This window comes from Piliocolobus tephrosceles, chromosome 13 (assembly GCF_002776525.5).
Source record: "Piliocolobus tephrosceles isolate RC106 chromosome 13, ASM277652v3, whole genome shotgun sequence".
Classification (NCBI taxonomy): Eukaryota; Metazoa; Chordata; class Mammalia; order Primates; family Cercopithecidae; genus Piliocolobus; species Piliocolobus tephrosceles.
This window is the reverse complement of record NC_045446.1, coordinates 108,027,947-108,037,900: the sequence shown is the minus strand read 5'-3', so window position 1 is coordinate 108,037,900 and position 9,954 is coordinate 108,027,947. Positions and strand designations below refer to the sequence as shown.

The following is a 9,954-nucleotide window of genomic DNA, read 5'->3' as shown; positions in this document are numbered from 1 at the left end:
CCAAGTAGTTGGGTCTACAGGCGCCCACCACTGCACCTGGCTAATTTTAGTAATTTTAGCAGAGATGGGGTTTCACCATGTTGGCCAGCCTGATCTCAAACTCCTGACCTCAGGCGATCCGCCCACCTCAGCCTCCCAAACTGCTGGGATTACAGACGCCTGCCATCACGCCTGGCTAATTTTTATTTTTAGTAGAGATGGGGTTTTGTCATGTTGGCCAGGCTGGTCTCGAACTCCTGACCTCCAGTGATCTGCCCACCTAGGCCTCCCAAAGAGCTGGGATTACAGGCGCGAGCCACTGTGCCCGGCCCCATCATTCATGTTGAATGACTACATAAAAGTAATGTGATTCACTATACGCCACATATGAGTCTATATCTACTTTTCTCTATTGACAGAATGGTTACTCTGAAAGTCCATGTAAAACTCTCAAAGTAAGAGTTGTTTCAGTGTGGTGAGTATAAGCTCAATATAGGAAGCCAAAGGTTTTGGCAAAGTACTAATTGCTAGTGGAAACAGGTTGGCTCTGGTGGCATGATAAACTCAGTGTAAACAAACTAAGATGAAGAGGTGCCAAAATAGTAACAGAAGGGCATGTGCCTGCAATGCTTCCAGCTCTAGCCAGATTTATGTCTGTTTATAGCCAGAAGGACAAGCGTTCTGTTGCTCAGCTGCTACACTGTTGAGTTCTTCTCTGACCTCCAATGGTGACAGAAGCTAAGAATCTGTTTGGCAAAATTTCCCTCAGCCACATACTCATAAATCATACTTTCTCATTCCTTATTTTTCCTATTTTTCACTCTGTTTTCTCCCCTACAATCTTCTAAACGAGTTTCCCATTCTGGGCCCGTATCATAGAATTCTGGGAGAGATTTCAGAGACTGAAAACATCATCTTAAAAAAAATCAACATTGACTTTGTTTTTCCCTTGCATCAATCACTCATCTGTCTTGCCTTTACCTCTTTTTTCTTCAGCCCTTTCTGAAAGGCCAAAAGTCAGCTATGCACCTGAATTTTTTTTTAAAAAATAAACAAAGGGAAAATGCAAACACTTCTCCTTCTCTCAAAAGAAAAACACTATTATTCTTTTCAGAGAGAGAAGGGGAGCAATTTCTGCTTTGAAAGATTGTGAATATCTCCAGAAGACTAACATATTTGAGAAAAATCCGAATTCTTCTAGTGTATATGCTCCTTATAGGAGGAAGCTGGACTTGATTTTAAATTTGGTCCCAGAAAGAAAACCATTTTTTCTGGTTAGTGAGATGTTATTCTGATTTTTTTCACAGTAAGGCTAAGGATCAGATTTTTTAAAAAGTCTGTCCTAACAGGACTAAGCTACAAACGATGCCACTCATTGGAATAGAAGAAGCACTTTGCTTGGGAGGGCCTTTGAAGTGCTGAGCTTAAGAACAAGTCTCATTTGCCTACAGGTCAAAAAAGCTTTTATAGTTCTTCCTTTTACATCTACTTTCTATAGCTACACATGACTTGCTTTCTACACCTACACTTACCACCTCAGTGTCCTATGTTAAAAAACATTTATTTAAATAGCTTTTACTAGGTTTTTTTTTTTCTTTTAAAGAAAACAGCCTGACAGTTTTGGGATCACAACTGGCATCTGTTACTATGGAACCACCTGTTATCTGGTCTCTTTTTGCACAGTGGAGAGGACAGGGGAGGGGAGGGACTCAAAATAAAACCAACAACAAAAACGAACAAACAAAAAACCCCAATTTCTGCTCTAAACAAACAAACAAAAACCAACTTTTGTCCCAAACTTAAATTTCAATTGCAATTAAGGACTCAAAGAAACTTAATTTGGGGAGACCCCATTCTAGGTCATCTTATCTGCTGCTATTGGCTCCTCTACTTACCAGATTGTTGCTTCAGCTGCTCTTTTTGGATTGCCGCAAACTGTTTGGCATCAGCCAGGGAGCCAAAAAGAGCAGCAAAGGGGTTACTTGAGATGTTGTTGTTATTCTCCTGGTCTGTCATTTCACTTTAAGGTATCCTCCATCCAGACCTAGGGGGAGGGGCTGTTCAAAGGACAGGTATTAGACACAAGAGGGCAGATAACACAATAGCTGTAACATACCCGTGATTGTTTCTTTTCCCATTTCTCAAATACAACACATTTAAAAAGACTTTGGGTTAAGATTTTCCAATTCCTGTCCCCAAACTCAAGACGTTTTTGGCAAAATGGTTACAAACCTACCAGCTGGACTCACTGGCTTGATTTGGGGATAGCTAAAACTAAAAAGTCTAAAACATGTTCAGCTGGAATGCATTTATCTGTTGACATGCTTTCATTTGCTATACCTTTAAGAAAATAGGTTAAGTGGAAAGAATTATTGAAGTCAAAGAGAGAACTCACCTACTAATCGTAATAACAATGTGGCACTGAAAAATAATAAGACAAGAATTATGGATTTCCCAAGAATTATTAAGCTGGCAGTCTAGTTCTCATTAACTGGGGTGAGGACAAGGCACTTCTATGACTTAGGGCTGGGGCTGGAAATTCCTCAGCTACATATAAATTAAGTAAAAGCCATGTCTTAGATTTGGACTCTGGCAATCAGGTCTGGAAGCAGTTTAGCTGTATGTTGTGGGTTTTTAACATAGATTTAAGCAATCTATTTATTTCTAGGCTTAAAAATACTGATATTTCTTCCATTAAAAATTAAATGTTCTTTGCTTCATGCTATATCTAACCTTCACTGTTTACCTGATTTCTTAAAATAATACTGAAGAAACACAAATTTCAATGGTCAGGTCTACTGTGTAATATGAAATATATACACCTCAAAGGTGTTTAGTAGAGCTGACTGAGCCTGCTTTCACACTCTTCTGATTACATTTCCTCATTCGAGACCAAGAGAACTCAGTGGCACAACAGAATAAGCAGGGCTCCCTGAAAGGCTTTCTCCCCTTTCTGAAATTTTAAAGCCATGACATAGAAATATTAAATACAACCCTGAAAAGGGTGGGAAGAGACAAAGGGCATGAATGTTTTGCTCACAAGGATCTTGAACTGCTACAAGGACAGAGACCTTAGAAATAGTAGGGGTAGGAGTATAAAGGAAGAAAAAAAGAACATTTGATCTACCTTTAGTTTATTGAGGCAAGACTCCTCACACGATCATATTAACAAAAGTTAATGTGGGTCAGGTGCAGTGGCTCATGCCTGCAATCCCAGTACCTTGGGAGGCTGAGGCAGGTGGATCACCTGAGGTCAGGAGTTCAAGACCAGCCTGGCCAACATGCTGAAACCCCATCTCTACTAAAACACGAAAATTAGCCAGGCGTGGTGGCTGGCAGGTGCCTGTAATCCCAGCTACTTGGGAGGTGGGAGGCTGAGGCAGGAGAATTGCTTGAACTTGGGAGGCGGAGGTTGCAGAGAGCCAAGATTGCACCACTTCACTTCAACCTGGGTGACAGAGTGAGACTTCGTCTCAAAAAAAAAAAAAAAAAAAAAAAACCCAAAAACTAATGTGGTCGAAAAAGTTACCCTTATTTACCAGAGAAAGAGATGATTTAAAACATTTCTTGACAATTCTGAGGCATCTTCAGCACTTGCTTCATGCTCCTCTGCCATTTTTTCCACACAAGAGCTAACGGCTAATTAGCTGTAATGACTTAGGCAGTCTAGTCTCCTCTCAGTGCAGCTCAAAGCTTTACTGCTTCAAGGAATTTAACTGTTATTTGGATTTTTAGTAGAGATGGGGTATCACCATGTTGGCCAGGCTGGTCTTGAACTCCTGACCTCAAGTGATCCTCCCACCTTGGCCTCCCAAAGTGCTGGGATTATAAGCATGAGTCACTGCACTTAGCCTTCTGTATTTTATTTTTTGCTCTGTATATTTTATTTATTTATTTATTTGAGACAGAGTCTCGCTTTATTTATTTATTTATTTGAGACGGAGTCTCGCTCTGTCACCCAGGCTGGAGTGCAGTGGCTGGATCTCAGCTCGCTGCAAGCTCCGCCTCCTGGATTTACGCCATTCTCCTGCCTCAGCCTCCTGAGTAGCTGGGACTACAGGTGCCCGCCATCTCGCCCAGCTAGTTTTTTGTATTTTTTAGTAGAGACGGGGTTTCAGCATGTTAGCCAGGATGGTCTCGATCTCCTGACCTCGTGATCCACCCGTCTTGGCCTCCCAAAGTGCTGGGATTACAGGCTTGAGCCACCGCGCCCAGCCTGCTGTGTATATTTTAGTCAAGCTTAATAATGCAAAAAGGGAAAGATACCATATTTAGTATTGAAATTAATGAGGGGGCTTTTCCCCATGTAATTACTGCATAAGTTTAATTATTTCCTCTAGTTAATGTAAAACCACCAAGAATTGTCTCATTGTTAGCTGACCACCCTTCTACTTCCATCCTAAAATACCTCAAATCCCAGAGGTATTTTTAAAAAGTATACTGAGCTCTTGTTATTTTTCTCTCTAAAACATCACATTCATTTTTTCCTTTGGGTATCCACTCCACTCAATCCAGAAGAGGCTGACCAGTTCAGAAGGGGTTGACTTCACCCACTAGTCCCAGGAATGAACATACAAGTCTGGCTGGGCTAAAAAGAATACAGCATTTTCCGGCCAAAGCAATTGATCCAGGAGTGGGCAAAAGACACTATGGAGGCCTAACAGAGTCAATGAATACCAGCTTCATGACTTCAGTTGAACCTACAGAAAAGTGAGCTTTTTCCTGCTTGAGATGCTAGGCCGGTAATTTAGAGTTGCCATCTTTACACCATTTAGAAAAGGCCTAGCCTAAAACCAAGCCAACATACACTAGAAAATAGAATTGAGAGATGGAAAGAGAAGTCTGGACTTTTCAGTTATAAAAACCAATAAAATTTCCCTAAATGCCTAACCAGTTTGATGTTTTTTAAAACACAACTGAAAAGTGGCCAGATTATTACAAAGGACATGGATCACCTGCAACACATAAGCAGAAAGAAAGCTGAAAGCCAGGAATATGGCATATATGACAGGGAAGCTCTTAAGACTATCAAGAAGGCCGGGCACGGTGGCTCATGCTTATAATCCCAGCACTTTGGGAGGCCAAGGCGGGCAGATCATGAGGTCAGGAGTTCGAGACCAGCCTGACCAACATGGTGAAACCCCATTTCTACTAAAAACACAAAAACATGTAGCCAGGTGTGGTGGTGTGCACCTGTAATCCCAGCTACCCAGGAGGCTGAGGCAGGAGAATTGCTTGAACCTGGGAGGCAGAGGTTGTAGTGAGCCAAGATCATGCCACTGCATTCCAGCCTAGACAAAAGGGAACACTCTCCCCAAAAAAAAAAAAAAAAAAAAAAAAAAAGACTACCAAGATAAACAAGAAGAATTTATCACCATAAATTGCATTACTTCCTTCTTTCTCAATACTATACTGTTGTACTGTATAAAGAACCTAGCTTTCTACATTTTACCTCTATTTTTACTAGGAGTTTAAACTTTCTGCATTGTATTTCTAAGCAGATCTTCTGTATTGCTAGGCTGTAAGCTCTTCTGATTACATGCTCATATCTGATTATTCTCTCTTCTGTGTCTAGCATTATACATCACAATCACACAATCCTAAATAAGTAGTTATTGAATGGCTTCAATCTTACACGTAGTTCTTTCTGAACTCCTTGTAATCAACAGCATCACCGTGACCATGATCCTACTTCAAGGTAAGGGCTTTACTACTTGTCTTAGGTTGCAGTGGAAGGTCAAGCTACCAGGCTAGACGCTGGTTCTTTGGTATCTTGGCATGTGTAGAATGGTGGATGGAAATAAGTCTCTGTTGTCATCTCTACTATCTGTGAAAAACAAAAAGGTTCTCACCTACCTTTCACTAAGCTCATCTTTTTCACAGGTACGTCAAATCTGTGTACAAACTTTAGATTTGTTCAATGGACTTACCAAAGTAAATAAGAGTACCTAGATAATCACCCACTCTAAAGGTCTGATAAAATGAAACCTAAATATTTTGTTTAATATTCAATAATGTCACTCGGGATTTATAATCTCCCATTTTCAGGGCCGGGTGCAATATGTCACGCCTGTAATTCCAGCACTTTGAGAGGCCAAGGTGGACAGATTACTTGAAGTCAGGAGTTTGAGACCAGCCTGGCCAATGTGGTGAAATCCTACTAAAAGTGATTACTGGTGCCCACCACCACGCCTTAGCCAGGCTGTAATCCCAGTTACTTGGGAGGCTGAGGCAGGAGAATCACTTTAAACTGGGAGATGGAGGTTGCCATGAGCTGAGATCACGCCACTGCACTCCAGAGCAGAGCCTGGGCGACAGAGCCAGACTCTGTCCCCCCCCCAAAAAAATATATATATACACACACACACATACACATATATATGTATATATGTGTGTGAATATATATACACATATATATGTATACATGTTTTTTCCTATTTTCAACGCCATACAGAGATACACTATCCTCTTGTCAGACACTTTGGGATGGTACAACTACCAATCCTTAGAAGCTTTTGGATTTGATTCTTTTAAAATACGTCCTCCTTGAAAACAAGTTTCACTCTGATATACTTGCTGCAAAGATCTATATCTATAATAGCTGTCCTACAAAATTCTGTCACTTCCTCCTGATTCAAGCTTTTGTTTATGAATAGTACCACTAATCCTTTAAAGAGACCATTGTCAGCTCTCAAGAACACACAACTGTGTTAACATCAGACTTGGTATTTTTTTTTTTGAGACGGAGTCTTGCTCTGTCACCCAGGCTGGAATGCAGTGGCCCGATCTCGGCTCACTGCAAGCTCCGCTTCCCGGGTTCACGCCATTCTCCTGCCTCAGCCTCCCGAGTAGCTGGGACTACAGGCGCCCGCCACCACGCCCAGCTAATTTTTTGTATTTTTAGTAGACACGAGGTTTCACCGTGTTAACCAGGATGGTCTCGATCTCCTGACCTCGTGATCCACCCGCCTTGGCCTCCCAAAGTGCTGGGATTACAGGCGTGAGCCACCGCGCCTGGCTGGTATTGTTTTTAAACAGAAATATCTGGAACACTTTGTAAAACTGGGATTGTCAAAATCAAGCTCTATCAAATCATATCCTCCCATAAGGTCTGTGCCCTGGTAAATAATACATATATCAATTTAAAATATAAATTAAAATATCAATTTAAAATGTAAATTAAAAAACAATTTTCGTTGTCGTATGTTTCACCTAACACTATCAGGCCAGACGAATGTGGCAACAAAATTCCATCAACACATCTATCTGCAACCTAGAAGCATCTCAAGTCAAAAAGCAGACAGCAGTCCTTCTTGGATCCCATTTTATCGCAGGTGGGCTTCCACGTGAGGCCAAAACAGTAAATGACAGCGAGACTAAACACATGCTTGCTCTCAGGGCATACAACTGAACCTAAAGGGAAGGCTCATCAAATATAAGGTCATGAGGCATGGTCACTCAATTTTAGAAGTGTCTTCTAAACCCAAGGACACATGAAGCAGAATGACCCAAGAGTTATCCGAGGTGAACTCATCACCTGCCTTAAGAAATGTCAACACCCTGATGTATGCATTCAACTGGTTTGCTTACGACTCGCGATTAATCTTATCTTCTTGGCATCTGCCTATTTGTTATCTATTCTTCATATTTGATCCTTCCATGTTCCATAAGGGAGTCGCAGGAAGGAGGGAGATCCACCCGCCTGGGGCACGTTCTAGAGAAATTAAGTCAAAAGATAATGCAATGATAGCGCTCCGGCCTGTCCAGGAGTGGCTTGGTAATGATGGGGACAGAAATATACAGAGAGACATCAGAAGCTGGGGCACTGTAAGGGGTTCCAAATCAGACAGGGTCGAAGTTCAAGAAAGAGAAGGTGCCTGGTTAGGAAAGCACAGGAGAAGGAATTTGGAGAAGATAAGAGTGAACAGGCATGAATTGGCATTGGACTAGCAGAAAATATCACAACGCAAAGTCAATGACCCCGTCCCCTGAAGCTATCGCCTGTCTTACCAGAGCCTGAAGGACCAGCAGCGACGACACGACAGAATCTCAGTGGCCGAAGGGTTCCCACTTCCGACTCAGCACAGCAACCGGAAGTTACATCATCAACAAGCGCCGGGGCTCGTGGAAGTTTATCTCCGCGCCGGAAGCACCGTGTGCAGGCTCACCCGGGGGGACTGGTGTGCAAATCCTCCTACAGCGCATGCGCTAGCTGTATAGCTGCGGACTGGAGGCGGGGCGGAAGTGGCAGGAAGTGGCCTTGAGGTAGGATTGTGGGGACGGGAGTGGGTCCACCTGGCAGTGCGCTTTGGAATATGAGGCTGGGTTTTGGAAACCAGCGTACCGAGGGCGGATAAAACTCTGTGATTCCTGGCTCTGCTCGCAACCTCTGTTGGGGGTCTGCTCTCTTATTTTCCCACCAGTCCTATACCTTTTTGAAGCAGCTTCTGTTACTCTCTATTATTCAAAGGGATGACACTAACAGCAATAACAACTAAAAGTTTGTTATTGTGCTGTCTTCGGAGCAGTCTTTGGAGTGTGCTATCTTTGATTGGATTTCAGTTTTCTTCTCTGTGGAGACGGTATACATCCTACAAGGTTGTTTTTGAGATACACATAAATGGCCGGGCACAGTGGCTCACGCCTGTAATCCCAGCACTTTGGGAGGCCGAGATGGGTGGATCACGAGTGCAAGAGATCAGGATACACATAAATAATAAAGGAAATAATTTTTAAGAGTTAAAAGGGCTGTGCAAGTGAAAATTCACAGAATAAGAGAAAATGGTTGCGACTCATATATCTGATAAATGATTAGTATCTAAAATATATAATGAACTACAAGAACAAAAAAACCCCAAACAGTTCAGTTCAAAAAAGGGCAAAGGACTTGAATAGACATTTCTCCAAAGAAGATACATTCCAAGAGAATAACTATCCACTTGGTACCTGTGGGGGATTTGTTTCAGGACCCCCTGGGTACCAAAATCCATGGATGCTCAAGTTCCTTATATAAAATGATGCAGTGTTTGCATATAAACTATGCACATCCTCCTGTGTAATCCTAGAGATGACTAAGTCATCTCTAGATCACTTATGATACCTAATACAATGTAAATCTAAATAGTGTTGTATTGTTTAAGGAATAATGACAAAAAGTCTGTACATGCTCAGTACAGATGAAATTTGTTTTAGAATATTTCCAATTCATGGTTGGTTGAATCCATAGATGCAGAGTCCACAGATATGGAAGGCCAACTGTACAAATTGTGGATAAGCATATGAAAGAGTGCTCAACATTGCTAGTCTTTAGGGAAATGAGAATAAAAATCATGAGATACCACTTAATACCTACTAGGATAGCTATTATATATATAAAAAAGGAAAGTAATTGTTGGCAGATGTGGAGAAATTGAAACCCTATGCATTGCTCATGGCAATGTTAAATAGTCCAGACTTTTTGGAAAAACAGTTTGATGATTCCTCAAAAAGTTAAACATAGTATAACCATATGATCAAGCAATTTCGCTTTGACATAGATGTTCAACATAACTGAAAGCAGGAACTCAGATACTTGTATACCTATGTTTACAGTAGCATTATTCATAATAACCAAAAGGTGGAAACAACCCAGAATGTCCATCAACAGACGAATGCATAAACAAAATATGATATATAGCTACAGATGACTTATTCAGCCTTGAAAAAGAATGAAGTTCTGATACATACTGAAACATTGATGAACCTTGAAAATGTTATGCTAAGTGAAATGAGCCAGACAGAAAGGACTAAATACTGTTTGATTCAATTTATATGTGGTACCCAGAATAGGCACATTCCTTGAGTGAGAAAGTATAATAGAGGTCACCAGGGATTGGAGGGAGAGGGGAATGTGAGTTATTGTCTAATGGGTACCAAGTTTCTGTTTGGGATGATGAAAAAGTTCTGAAATGAGTAGTGATGATGGCTACACATTGT

General features: G+C 41.4%; 1 protein-coding gene across 5 annotated transcripts in view; it reads right to left on the bottom strand.

The window, feature by feature from the left end:
* Positions 1–8,083, bottom strand: part of UBE4A (ubiquitination factor E4A) — a 42,911-nt gene extending 34,828 nt beyond the window's left edge. For 2 of the 5 annotated variants that reach the window (XM_023208357.2, XM_023208360.2), the window contains exons 1-2: positions 7,990–8,083; positions 1,875–2,036 (exon numbers count right to left, since the gene is read on the bottom strand). In XM_023208357.2, the coding sequence (XP_023064125.1) occupies positions 1,875–1,995 (121 nt within the window). In that variant the 5' untranslated portion in view covers positions 1,996–2,036; positions 7,990–8,083. Of the gene's footprint in view, positions 1–1,874; positions 2,037–2,374; positions 2,401–5,614; positions 5,807–7,989 lie in introns of those variants that run through there. The other 3 variants (XM_023208359.2, XM_023208358.2, XM_023208361.2) reach the window with 3 other exon arrangements.
* Between the last annotated feature and the right edge of the window lie 1,871 nt (positions 8,084–9,954).